This window comes from Myotis nattereri, assembly GCF_964212035.1.
Source record: "Myotis nattereri genome assembly, chromosome: 14".
Lineage (NCBI taxonomy): Eukaryota > Metazoa > Chordata > Mammalia > Chiroptera > Vespertilionidae > Myotis > Myotis nattereri.
Window position 1 is genome coordinate 25,763,097 of NC_138089.1, and position 13,335 is coordinate 25,776,431.

Sequence of the window (13,335 nt, forward strand, 5' to 3'; positions counted from 1 at the left end):
TCCTCCCTTCACATCTTACTCATTTGTCTGCAGTGATGGGCTCCAAGGCCAAAAGACGGAACTGTTTCAGGCAGGCCCTTCAGGCTTCCCAGAAGCAGAGGGAGATGAGGCAGTGGGGAGGGGGACCGCAAGGGAACTGACCTGTGAGAAGCTGGCAGAAGTGGAGCTCCCAAAGCTGGAGACCTGGACTTTGACCAAATAACGTTCCTTCCTGCTTGCTTATCTTTGTGAAATGAAAACAATTCCCACCTGACTTATAATGTAGTTACGAGGATCAAATATGAAAGTACTTCGTGAAATGTGAAACGGATAAACTGCTATCGTAATTTACATTTATTCAATGACAGCACCTATTTCATGACATCCACCCTAGGCACTGGAGAAACATGAAGAATAAGAAAGGGTCTTTATCTTTTAAGGAACTCAAAAGCTAGAGGGCATTTTTAGGATAATAGGTAGGATGGGATCTTCAGACAATGGACCTGATGACTTAGAAACTAGAATTGGCCTAAAGAAAGCTATGGTCAGTCTACTGAAAGGTGCAGAGTGACAGTAACAATTTCAAGATGCCTTAACCCAGTAGGTGTGCCCCAAACTTTCTTTCCGCTGTGTGCGTCACCAAGAAGAGGGCTGAAGCAGATCAAATGCTCCATGAGCGGGAGGAAGCTGTGGGATGATGGGGAGGGTCCCAACAAAGACTGGAGCCTCGTCAGCATCATCAGAAACCACAAGAAACCAGGTCAGTGTGTGGGGCCCGCTCCCTTAGCTCCAGGGCTCTGCTCTGAGCTCTGTGGCTTCTTGAGCAGACTGTGCTGAGTAGTGGATCCTTTGAAGCCAAAGGCCCCTTTGGCATGGAGCCCTGTGTCCAGAAAAGCTGGAACTGACTAGAGAAAACGGAGCCGTAGTCCCGAGAGTCAGCCCGGTGGGGAACCAGCTGCATATGGAGTCATGTGATGCTTACGTGCAGCCTTTAGTGCTTTCTTACTGTTCTGCGCAACTCCAAATGGCGTGCCAGTCACCTCTGTCTTTGGCATCCAATGCAGAGTAGTGTTTAATAGCTCTGTCAGTTCTCTAAGTGAGGGGATGAAGCATATGTCTAGAGGGGATCAAAGTCAAGAGCTAGTTAACGGGGCGTGTAGGATCTAGGGTGTTGCAGGAGTAGGAGGGGTTAAGAAATGGGTGCAGCCGACCATTTCCCTAACCCTGTGCTGGCCTCTTTCCTGCTATTTCTCTGCCAGAGCAGGAGACATGCCCTCCTTGCCCTCCAGTCGGAGGCAGTAGGGCTTTCTGGGGGGCAAGCATCCCTCCGTCCCTCTGCTTGGAGGAGAAGGAATGTGGCTTGGCCTGCTCGTGAGGATCAAGGAGGAGCTTTGGGGCTGGGCGGGGCAAGGGCAGGCTGAGGCGAGGGTTCCTACTGGCATTGTGCTCCCTGTTGCTGTACTGCAAAGTCCTGCCACACACCTTCAGGCCGTGCAGCTATGTTCTGGGTGCCCTGACCCAACGGAAGTCCATGGGGCACCCCAGACTGGCAGCCCTGCTCCTGCCTCTCAGCCTGCTGCTCATTGGCGTCTCTACCTCTGCTGGGATTGGCTGTCCCTGTCTGCCCCACTGGACTACCTGCCGTCTGCTGGTCTCCCACATGGTAAGGTGCCATTACCGGGCGGGGATATCTGCCTGGCACAGGCTGGCAAAGCTCTCCACTCTCCTGTCTGTCCTTTTCCACCTCCCCAAATCCATGTGCTCTGATGGCAGCCTCAGTGTGCCCTCTACACAATCTCAAAGGGGTCTTAGTGGCCTGAGGACCTGGGCAGGGTGGAGCTGGGAAGAAAAAAGCCACAAGAGGTGGGCTGTTAGCTTCTGGGCCTCAGAATTCGGTGATTTGAGGCAAAGACCCCAAGAAGAGTGCTCCTTGTGAGAATCCCTCCTAATTATACTTCTCTCCCTTTTTCCCCCCCTACTGGGCCCTGTGCCTTCAGGATGACAGTTTTACTGGTAAGTCTCATTCCCTGCCCTGCTCCTTTTCCCCACACCCTTCCCCCCCCCCCCAATTGATTTTTAGAGAGAGTGGAAGGGAAGGGGGAGAGAGAGAGAGAGAGAAAGAGAGAGAGAGAGAGAGAGAGAGAGAGAGAGAGAGAGAGAGAGAGAGATGTGAGATGTGAGAGAGACACATGGATTGGTTGCCTCCTGCAGGTGCCCTGACCAGGGCTGGGGATTGAACCTGCAACCCAAGTATGTGCCCTTGACCAGGAATTGAACCTGAGACCCTTCGGTTTACAGGCCAACACTCTATCCACTGAGCAACACCGGCCAGGGTCCCCACACCCCTTTAGTTCCAGATCCCCAGTGAGGCTTGCATCCTACTTTTTGGTTCACAGCCTGGGAAGTAGCATAGTAGCAAGGAAAAAGCACAGGGTTTAGATTTAGAATCAGGACAAGTCTAGGTTTGCATTACCGTTCTGCCACATACTCCACGTGCGGCTGCAGTCAGTACACTTATGCCCTCCGACCCTCGGTTTCTGAGGGGTCTTACCAGAACAGTAGAAATGATTGTACAATGAAGACTGTTGCCCCTGAGCTGTGGGAGGATTAAATGAGAGACCTGTAAATCTCCAGGCACACCCACCCCTTAACTCTCAGTAATAAAATGACATCCATATTTTCTCACACATTATCTTACTTGATCTTGATAACAGCCCCACTTTGTGAATGGTAAAGTTGAGGCTCAGAGGGGTCCGTAACTTGCCCAAAGTCACAGAGCCAGGATGTAAGTGGCAGAGCTCAGCCTCAAGTCCTTCTTGTCTGAAGCAGGAGAGATGTCCTTGAACCCTACCAGTTGATTTTTTTCCCCCACCTTTTACAGAAAGATCTGCCCATATTCCTTGCCATACCCTGCCACATACCCGGGGTGCTTGGCTCTGGTGCTGCCCCTGCTGTTTGTGCCTGCACCTGGTGTCAACTCCTTCAGGTATGAGAACTAGCCCTTGGGCCATTCTCAACAGAGATGTGAATTGGGGGCATTTGGGGGTCCGGGAGGCTGATGCAAGTGAGACTGATAATTAGTGAGTTCATTTGTATTATTTTGGGATGTTTCTCTTTTCAGTTGGCACCAATTGTTGGAATTAAAATGTCAGTTCTAGAAATTTATTATTGATATCTTTTATTTGTAAAGTAAGATCCTTCTTATTTAACTCTGTATTTTTATTGCCTAGCTCAGTGCTTGATATATACTAAATGCCCATACTCTGCTTAAGAATGGGCAGTTCGTGCCGAAACCGGTTTGGCTCAGTGGATAGAGCGTCGGCCTGCAGACTTTAAGGTCCTGGGTTCGATTCCGGTCAAGGGCATGTACCTGGGTTGCGGGCACATCCCCAGTGGGAGATGTGCAGGAGGCAGCTGATCGATGTTTCTCTCTCATCGATGTTTCTAACTATCTCTCTCCCTTCCTCTCTGTAAAAAATCAAAAAAATATATTAAAAAAAAAAAAGAATGGGCAGTTCTTAATTTTTCCCTGTTATAAATAATACAATGAATGTCTTTTTTTAAAAAAATTTTTTTATTGATTTCAGAGAGGAAGGGAGAGGGAGAGAAAGAAAGAAACATCAATGATGAGAGAGAATCATTGATTGGCTGCCTCCTGCACACTCCACACTGGGAATTGAGCCTGCAACCCGGGCATGTGCCCTGACCAGGAATCGAACCATGACCTCCTGATTCATACGTCAAATGCTCAACTGCTGAGCCACGCCGGCCGAGCTACAGTGAACATCTTTAAGATGTTCTCTTTTTCTCTACTTAAGAAATTAATCATTAAAAAATTTTATTTACTGATTTTAGAAAGAGAGGAAGGGAGTGAGAGAGAAAGAGAGAAACATTGATTTGTGTTCTACTTAGTTATGTATTCATTGGTTGCTTCTTGTATGTGCCTTAACTGGAGATCGAACCCGCAACCTTAGTGTATTGGTACAATGCTCTAACCAACTGAGCTTCCTGACCAGGCCAAGAAATTAATCCATTTTTTATTGTAGCATAACTTTCAGGACTAAAGAGGCTTGATGTCATTACCCTCCCTGATCTAAAATGACTTACTCTCCAACACTGGGCCATCATCTCCAGGTAGGGAAGGGTCAGTAAAGGGCTAGATGTTAAATGTGCCCTTTCCTGTGCAGACCTTCAACTGAGCTGGTTCCACCGCCTGGTGCAGAAATCCAAAAAGTCTTACATGTTCCAGTTCTGTAGGAGACACAAGATGCCAGCATCTGCTCAGGTACTCTCCCTGCCAGTTCCAGCCCTGCCCTGTGCCCCTTTCCTTTCTGGCCTCTCATTTTGTTCTCCAGCCCTGTGAGAGATGGGAAGTATGGAGATGAAGTAGACTATTCTTCCATTACACAGTTAGGGAAACTGAGGCCTAAATGTTGAGCAACTTCCCTGTGGTCCCCAGGTTCCAGAGGGAGAAATAGAAGCCAGAGATCCTAATTCCTGGCTTAAGGCCAACCTTGCTCTCTGCCTACAGAGGAAGCTTCTGACTCACTGTTGCCTGTCTGAGAAGGACCATCAAATCTCCGTCCCCTCCCCAGACATCTCCCAAAGTGGGCTGCGCTTCAAAAGGACCCAACCTTCAGATCCAGAGGCAGTGGAAGGTCTCCCGAGACAGGACTCACAAAGGCATAAAGGTAGACATGGGGTGTGACTGGACATAGGCACAGCCAAGTAGTGATGCCTTCGCTAAAGCCAAGAGACAAGGCCACCAAGTCCCCCTTCTCCCCAGGGCCTGAGTTCTCCTTTGACTTGCTGCGTGAGGCACGGGCCATTCGAGTGAGCATTCCCTCAGACCCTGAGGTCAGCGTGCGTCTTTGTCACCAGTGGGCACTAGAGTGCGAAGAGCTGAGCAGTCCCTTTGATGTCCAGGTATGGAGTGTCATTTTCCTGTAAAAAGCCAGATCACACAGTGCTGAACAAAAACAGCCCACCCATTGTACATACAGGGAGCCTGAGGTTCAGGGAGGGAAGACAGTTCTCCAAAACCCACAAGTCCGAAGTGCCTAGCATTAAGATTTCTTTGGACTAGACAGAAAATGCAGGCGCCTTGTCACGTGGGAGGAGAGGAAAGGAAAGGGCATGCAGAGACCTGGTGCAACTGGGAATGACTAGCAGAGAAATGAACATGGTATTTACCCGCATGAGAGGAGCCTCAGTGAGATTCGGGTTATACTAAGAAACCTTTTCAGTTCCTTCGAGAAGTTGTTTTCCCCGAGAAAATAACAAAGTGGTCTCATCTGTCCTGGTTCCCTCCCATTTCCCTCCCTTTGTGGCCTTCCTCAGAAAATGAGATGACCCTCATTTTCCCAGCGCAGGTCTTGACACACCACCTCAACCTCCAGTTGTCACTGAGGCCCTTGTATACAGTTGGTACCATTTGCAGAGACTGATGCTGCACCGCCGAGGCCCTCAGCCCTCCTTATTATAAAGTGGTGATGCACCTCCCAAGATCACTGCAGTGCTAGCATTTCCTTGAGTTATTGCTTTAGCACCTTGCACCCTACGTGGCATCCAGCGGGGCTCATTAAAGGTATATCCCTTTCCCTGTGCCCTCCCTCCCCCGACTCCATATACAGGGTGGCGCAAAAGTAGGTTTACTGTAGTGAATATGTGAAACACAGAGCTTATTCTTGTATTATTATTTATTAATTATTGTATTATTTCCCATACAAATATCTGTAAACCTACTTTTACCCCACCCTATATCGAGACACCTAGAGAAAATGGTCAGAGTACAGAACAGAGACCCCTTGAGAGGAAATTTGTCGATGAAAAAATTAAGTTTCACATAAGAGAAAAAATAAGGTCCCAGCTTCCTCCTACCGTCGGCCAGGGTGCCTGTACTCTTTCTCAGGCATCTTTCTCTCCCTTTACTGCTTCGTCAACAGAAAACCGTGTCTAGGGGCCACACTGTAGACCTGCCTTATGAATTCCTTCTGCCCTGTCTGTGCATAGAGGTGAGTAAAGAAAAAGGTGGGGGTTGTCCATGGCCCCACTCCTAGGTCCCCAGATAGTGCAGTTGGTCAAACATATCTCCAGTAAGTCGGGTTTTTAAAGGAATGGGTGTTAACAAGGTGTTTAGGAAGACAGGTGCCAGCTTGACTGTGAGCCACACACTGGGTCAGAGTTCGACGTGTCCTGCTGAACACGAGATTCTTGGGGGTGATTCCAACCTCAGCTCTACCCAAACCCAGCTTTCCTTGGTCCAGACCTGGATTCAGCCCCCTGAGTCAGAATAGGCAGCTCCCTTCACTGTGTGTGCTGATCAGTCATGGTGGGGGCATGTGGCCATTGCAAGATTCCATATGGCCTCAAAAGTCTTGTCCCCACTAGCCCTTCATGGCAGTCCTCTCCATAATTCTGAAGTGCCTAACATTAAGACTTCCTTGGATTAGACAGAAAAGGCAGGCGCCTTGTCATCCAGGAGGAAACTAAAGGGAGGATGCAGGCAGAGACTTGGAGCACTGAGCATCTGCCAGGGTGGACAACCATTGGGCGTTTGGGCAACCCAGATGGAGGGACCCATACAGGGCACTAGTCACCTTGGGAAGCACTGGGAGTGGGGGTATAGACAGAGATGTGGACATCACAATCTGCCTCTTTCTGGGATAGGTTCTCCTCTCCGAGGGCAAGAGGACTCAGCCCCTCATTAGCTGATCTCACTCCCATACTCTGGAGTTCCTCCCCCAGCGTCAGGCACCACTTACCCTTGCCTACACCCTGCACTGCTTCCCCTCCTCAGTGCCCTGCCAGCTCAGGCAGCTTGCAGTAGGGCAAGAGCAAGGGCAAGCCAGAATGAGTTTCAGGTCTGACCTTCTCTGCTTGTCCCCCCAGGCATCCTACCTGCAAGAGGATACAGTGAGGCGCAAAAAATGTCCCTTCCAGAGCTGGCCTGAAGCCTGTGAGTGCTACTCATATGCATTCTTGTGCACGCACAGCCTCTCTCTGTTCCTCTTTCATGCATACACGCACACACTTCCCAACTGTGTTGGAGGAAGCCCCTAGAAGGCATGCAGGCATTTTCCCTGGAGTCAGTGGGAGAAAAGGGTACTATGTCCACTGCTCAGCCTGCCAGTAAATCAGAGCGTTGAACATTGTAGTAGGCACTGTGGGAAGTTGTACTAGGCACACAGGAGTTGGTGTGTGGAGGATGGACCAGAAGAGCTGGGCTCACTCACATCCCAGCTCTGCCACTTATTCTTCTCTGAGACTCAGTTTCCTCATCTCTAAAATAATTATACTTGCCCTGTCTTACTTTCCAACTGTTTATGAGGCTTGACTTCACTATGATAAGTGAGAGTGGTTGGTGACATCTCAGGTGCTGTCCACACTTTGTTGTCTCCAAGCTGAAGAGACAGGATGCTCAAACATAACAAAGGAACAGCGCAAAGCAGCCTGCAGTCCAGGGCAGGGTTGCACGTAAGGACTAGCCTTTGGGGCATGAACTCCGGAAAGGGAGAAGCCAGTGAAGGCTGTCATCAGCAAGAGACAGTCTCTCAGAGGAGCTGACACCTGAGCTGCACCAGAAAATGAGCAGGACTTAGAAAGGAGAGAAGGGAGGGGAAGGCATTCCTGGTTTTGAGAGGAACCTTAGCAAAAAATAAAAAGATTTGGAGTTTGGGGAGTAGCAAAGAGCTAGCCAGAATGGAGGTGCAAGAAGGAGTAAATAGAAAAGGTAACAAGGGGCTGGAAAAGGCGTGCTCATCTTTGGGGCTCCTAGACGGAGCAGGAACTGTGCTGAACACCTTTACAAATATCATCTCCTGATGCCCTGGGGATGAGGGTGGCCAAATGAGTCCAAAGCAGGGTTCAAGCCTCCCCAGGCCTCACTTTCTGCCCTGCTGTCTGCCCAGATGGCTCGGACTTTTGGAAGTCAGTGAACTTTACCGACTACAGCCAGCACAGTCAGATGGTCATGGCCCCAACACTCCGCTGCCCACTGAAGCTGGAAGCCTCCCTCTGCCAGAGGCAGGGCGAGAACACCCTCTGTGAAGACCTCCCCAATGCCACAGCTCGAGAGTCAGAGGGGGTGAGATAGGCCTCCCCAGGACCTGGGTGGGCAGGGCTGGGGCCCAGGGCCCTGCTCCCGGGCTAACCCCCTTCTCCCACCACAGTGGTATGTTTTGGAGAAGGTGGACTTGCACCCCCAGCTCTGTTTCAAGGTACAAACGTGAGTGAGAGGGGATGGGTAGGGGTATGGATCGTGCCTGGCACTTTCTGACCCGCCATTATTGTATTTCTTAGTTCTCTTTTGGAAACAGCAGCCACATTGAATGTCCCCATCAGACTGGTGAGCCAATAAGTGGAACCCCTCCCACCATTTCACCCTCACCCAGATGTGGCCAAGCCAAACTCTAGCCCTGTCTTGACTTCTCTGTTTACTAGCCCAGCTCCTCCTATCACCTCCTGCCAACAGGGTTTCTCACATGACACCCTTTCCCCCACTCCCCGGCAGCCCCATCCTGGAATGTGAGCATGGACACCCAGGCCCAGCAGCTGATCCTTCACTTCTCCACAAGGACGCATGCCACCTTTAGTGCTGCCTGGAGCCACCCAGACATGGGGCGGGACAGCCTGCTGCCCCCTGTGTACAGCATCAGCCAGGTATGACCTCGCCAGCCCTTGGCCCCCGCCAGGTCCTGTTGCTCAGAGCACAGCAGGTGGAGGCAAGCCAATTCCTGACTTACAACATCTAGTTATTTATTTACTTGATCAGGCTTTGTTCAGCTGGTTCCTTCTGCCCATCAGCGGGGTTTCCATGGGGCAGTTTCTAATCCTTTCAGTTTCTGAATTTACAGGGATAAACAGGGGCAAAGGATTGGCCTTCTCATACCCAGCTCTCCTCTGGCTGACTCAAACTGCTGCCCCAGGTTATACTGATACCCTCTCAAACTCAGCTGTCCTCTACCACTGTGCTCCTGCCTTCCTCCACCAGGCACCCGGCAGAAGTAGTCTCTCACTATCTTGGGAGACAGAGGCCCTGGAAGATTGTAAACTACTGACAGACTTAACTCTATTATGTGAACTAAGATCAATTGACTAGTAGACTTTCTTCTGTGTATCTGATATAAAAACCATAATCAAATATATCTTCAAAACCACAGCCCCAAGCTGACTAAGCATGAGTAGCTCTTTCAAGTTCTTTCTTAAATACTCACTTGGCAGCTATTTGTTTTGTATTCTCTGAGGGTTCCCAAGCAGGCAGGTGGTAGCAAATGCTCAAGATTTAAGACCAAGCCGTGATTAAGTTTTAAGGCAAAGTCATGTGGGAAAGCCTAACATTGAGAACGAAATCCATGGATTCATTTGTTTCAGTGAGCTGGGAAAAGACCGCCTTCACTGAGTTCAGCCATGATTTAAGAGCCCCTGCATCAGCACTTGCTCACTGCTGACTAGGCAATGGGATGATCTAGGACAGGGTGGGGTAGGAGGAGCAGGGGGGAGGGTATTCCCAAAGCATGGGGATTCTGATCAGCTCCCTACCCGGCACCCAGAACATAGGGCAGAGCCTCATCCTGCCTGTAGACAGATGACAATCAATTCTGTCCAATTCAGCACGTTTGTATTGAGTGCCTATTCTGCGCCTACCCTGTCTTAGGCCCTGGAAGATACAAGAAAAGTATATAACAGAGTTCGGCCCTAGGAGTCCCAGGTGTAATAATAGCTACTACTCCTAAATGAATTCACACTGCACTGTATATTATAAGGGTGTTCCCATGCATATTTCTATGTGATGCTCAATAATGCAGTAAGCCAAGGATTATTAGCCTTCACAGACAAATGAAAAAACTGAGGCTCAGGGATCAATGTACCAACCAAATGTGTGGTTCCACACAGCTAGGAACCACAAAGGCAATAGTTAAGCCTGACTTTGTTAGCTGTGGGCTTCTGACTCCACAACTTACATTTTTTCCAATAGATAAGCTACCCCTTCAGGTGTGCCGGACAGGAGTAGGGCAGCATACGATTAGCCTCCCTGTTTGGGAACTGCCAGAGGACAGAAAACATCTGCGCCTGCCTTCTTTCCTCAGGGCTTGGCACAGAGTCGGCACCCACAGGATGTCTGTTGACGAGTACCTGATTGACTGATTAATGTGTATCTGTGCAGCAGTTCTGATCTGGGAATGATCAGCGGGATCTAGGAATGAAGCCAGGGGTGGCACTTGGCCTTAAGCCTTGGGAGGATTGGGAGGAGGGGGTTGGGGGCGGGGGGGCGGGGGAGGAACAGCATGGGCAAAGGCTCAGAGCCAGATTTCTTTCCGTGCGAACAGTCATTTTGTTCTTTATTCCAACAGACTCAGGGCTCAAGCCCAGTGACACTAGAGCTCATCATTCCCTTCCTGAGGCCAGGGGCCTGTGTTCTGGTAAGGAACCCTGCCCTCCCTCTACACATACTCCTCGAGCATCTACTCCACAGGTGGCAGACCGGCCAAATCCAGTCCACAAAAATGTTTGGTTTGGACAGCATGGTGTTTGAAATTGAAATTTGTTACCACCATTTAAATACTGGGAGACATCATATTTTAAAAAGCTGATTTCTAGCTTCTCTTGAAAAAAATAAATCAGAAACCCTAGTTCTCTGTGCCCACATTCAGGCCTGGTGACAACAGGCTAGAGCTCAGTGGTGTCTGATTACTTCCACCAGGGCCTGTGCCCTCCAGGTCCCCATGGGCACCCTGGCCAACTTTGAGTTTACTCTTTGAGTTTGCCACTCTTGACCTGTTCTGTGCTGGATGAATGCCTTATCCAGGGGGCCTCCCTTTCACCATCTCCATGCTTCATTTAAGTTCCCCTGGAGGAGGCACTATACCCTGGCTCACGGGGTGGGGGGGCTCTGTGCCCTCAGGTGTGGAGGTCAGATGTCCAGTTTGCCTGGAAGCACCTCTTGTGTCCAGATGGTGAGTTCTTTGGGGAGGGGGGGTGAGTAAGAGGAAGGTTGGGCACTGAGGAGCCCAGTGTGGCCTCACCTTGCTTGACTCAGTCTCTAATAGACACCTGGGACTATTGATCCTGGCACTGCTGGCCCTCACCACTCTATTGGGAGTTGTTTTAGTTCTCATCCTCCAGCGCCCACTGTCAGGTAAGCTCACCTGGGCATAATTTGGGGATTTAGACCTGCCCAACTCCTAGGCTAGTGGCCGGCACCTGTTCCCTGCCTAGGCTCCCTTCCCCAAGAGCCATGTACCTGCCACAGCACCCAGCTGTCTGCTACCCAAGGGGGTGCGCCTCAGGGCCCCTAGTGGGCAGGAAAGGTTAAGGCAGGGCAAAGGTCCCTCTGTAGGGGGCGGTTCATGTACCAAGTCTCTGGGTTACTGGTAAGTGGAGCGGAAATCCATTCTGTGCTGCACCTGCCAATTCTGGCACCTCACCCCTTCCAGGGTGCTTTGATCTAAATAGCCCTCAAAGCACCCTATTGACTAGAGTTGCCTTGGGGACCCACCCTCAGCGCAGATAAGGCACTGGGGGTGCACCCTATGTTGTAGCCCTGAGGCCAAGGAAGATAGAGCTGAGCTGTCCCTTAACCCCCACCCTGTTCATCTGTTGCTGCCACCCTAGGCCCCGGCCAACCGCATCCTGTGCTGCTGCTGCACGTGGCGGACTCAGAGGCGCAGCGGCGCCTGGTGGGAGCGCTGGCTGAACTGCTGCGGGCCACGTTGGGCGGCGAGCGCGACGTGATCGTGGACCTGTGGGAGGGGACACGCGTGGCGCGTGTGGGCCCGCTGCCGTGGCTGTGGGCGGCGCGGGCGCAGGTGGTGCGGGAGCGGGGCACCGTGCTACTGCTGTGGAGCAGCGCGGGTTCTAGCCCTGCCTGCGCCCCAGATACCCGCACCGCGCCCCTGCGCGCCCTGCTCCGCGCCGCCCCGCGCCCGCTTCTGCTGCTCGCTTACTTCAGTCGCCTCTGCGCCAAGGGCGACATCCCCCCGCCACTGCGCGCCCTGCCGCGCTACCGCCTGCTGCGCGACCTGCCTCGCCTGCTGCGGGCGCTGGACGCCAGCCCCGGCACCCATGCCACTGGCTGGGGCCGCCTGGGTGCTCGGCCGTGCCTGCGGAATCGCCTGGAACTGTGTCGCCAGCTGGAACGCGAGGCCGCCCAACTTGCCCACCGAGGCTGAGTGGAGCTCCCCAGCAATCCAGATGTCTTGGCCACCGGCGTAGGGGCACTGGCTGGCACCCAGAAAGAGCCTTCAACCCTGGAATTCGCAGGGTGCCTCCCGAGGACTACTCCCCAAAGCCTCGTTCCCTGCCTTCCAGCCCAGGAGCGGAGCACCGGACTCGCTCCTGGCCCTTGCACACTTTCGCCAGGCTTCCCCCTGAAGCTTCCCTGCCTCTCAGGACCCCCAGGGAGAGAGTCTCTCTTTCTTGGGGGCTCCTCTGACTCTGATGTGGGAGGGGCACCTTCCCACTTCCTCTCTCCGAAATTCCAGAGAGGAGTCTGCACATGCTCCAGTGAAGGCCGGAGAGGTTGAGGCGGGGGTGGGGGAGGCAGGAGCTATGGCCTTTCTGAAGGGGGTTGACTCCAGAGAAGTAGGAGAAACCCCCTTTCCCAGACCCAGGCCTTGCTCAGGTGGAAAGGGAGGGAGGACTGGACCCAGGGAGAAAGGCTGTGGCCCTGGGTGGCCAGGACAAAGTGGGACAGTGGACACCAAGATGGAGAAAGATGAATAAAGGCAAACGTGATGGATAAACGAAGAAACACAATGTGCTTCTCCGGGGTGCTCAGTTAGGGGAAGGGTCAGCATCACCCTGCCCGGGGGTTGAAATCCATCTGTTGTGGCCCGAATCCTCCATGTCCACGCCCACACCCCACCCACCATGTCGTGTCACTGGAAGGACAAAGGAGGGCCTGGAAATCCTGATCCTCACTATAATCCTTTAATGAGAAAAGAGGAAAAAACAGTTCAAAAAAGTGGTGTGTGTCCATCAGCACACAGCCAGCCCCGGGCAAAAGCACAAAAGGGACCCCTGTTTGCCTGGCCCCAGATCCTGGGTTCCTTCTCCTACCGCTGTCACGCCTGAGCTGGGAAGGGGTGAAAAGCCCACTTTCTGGTGCCCTCTGCCCCTGCCATTAGAGCTCCCAACCTACAAAGGGTCACTGAGGCCCAATGAGTCTGTGTGAAGAGACCCTGAGTGCCAGTAAGAGGGGATCCAGAGGGCACCAAGATCCCTTCTTACTGGCACTCAGGGTGGGAAGCAAAAATGCCCTAGGATCGCCCAGGCCCTGGGGTGCACTCACAGCCCTCCTTAGGGACTCCTGGGGTGAGTAAGAGCTTCCTTACTAAGTCAAGAGGCCAGTCTGCT

General features: G+C 52.0%; 1 protein-coding gene across 1 annotated transcript; it reads left to right on the forward strand.

Moving 5' to 3' along the window:
- Window positions 1-1,510: 1,510 nt before the first annotated feature.
- IL17RE (interleukin 17 receptor E) lies at window positions 1,511-12,718 on the forward strand (the record flags this gene model as incomplete). The annotated part of the gene is made up of 15 exons (XM_081106631.1): window positions 1,511-1,642; window positions 1,977-1,992; window positions 4,167-4,264; window positions 4,511-4,670; window positions 4,766-4,905; window positions 5,925-5,993; window positions 6,871-6,937; window positions 7,890-8,065; window positions 8,151-8,198; window positions 8,281-8,338; window positions 8,492-8,640; window positions 10,332-10,400; window positions 10,883-10,934; window positions 11,018-11,116; window positions 11,593-12,718. 15 exons carry the CDS (start codon window positions 1,511-1,513, stop codon window positions 12,147-12,149), a joined length of 1,890 nt encoding a protein of 629 aa, XP_080962757.1. The 3' UTR covers window positions 12,150-12,718.
- Window positions 12,719-13,335: the final 617 nt, after the last annotated feature.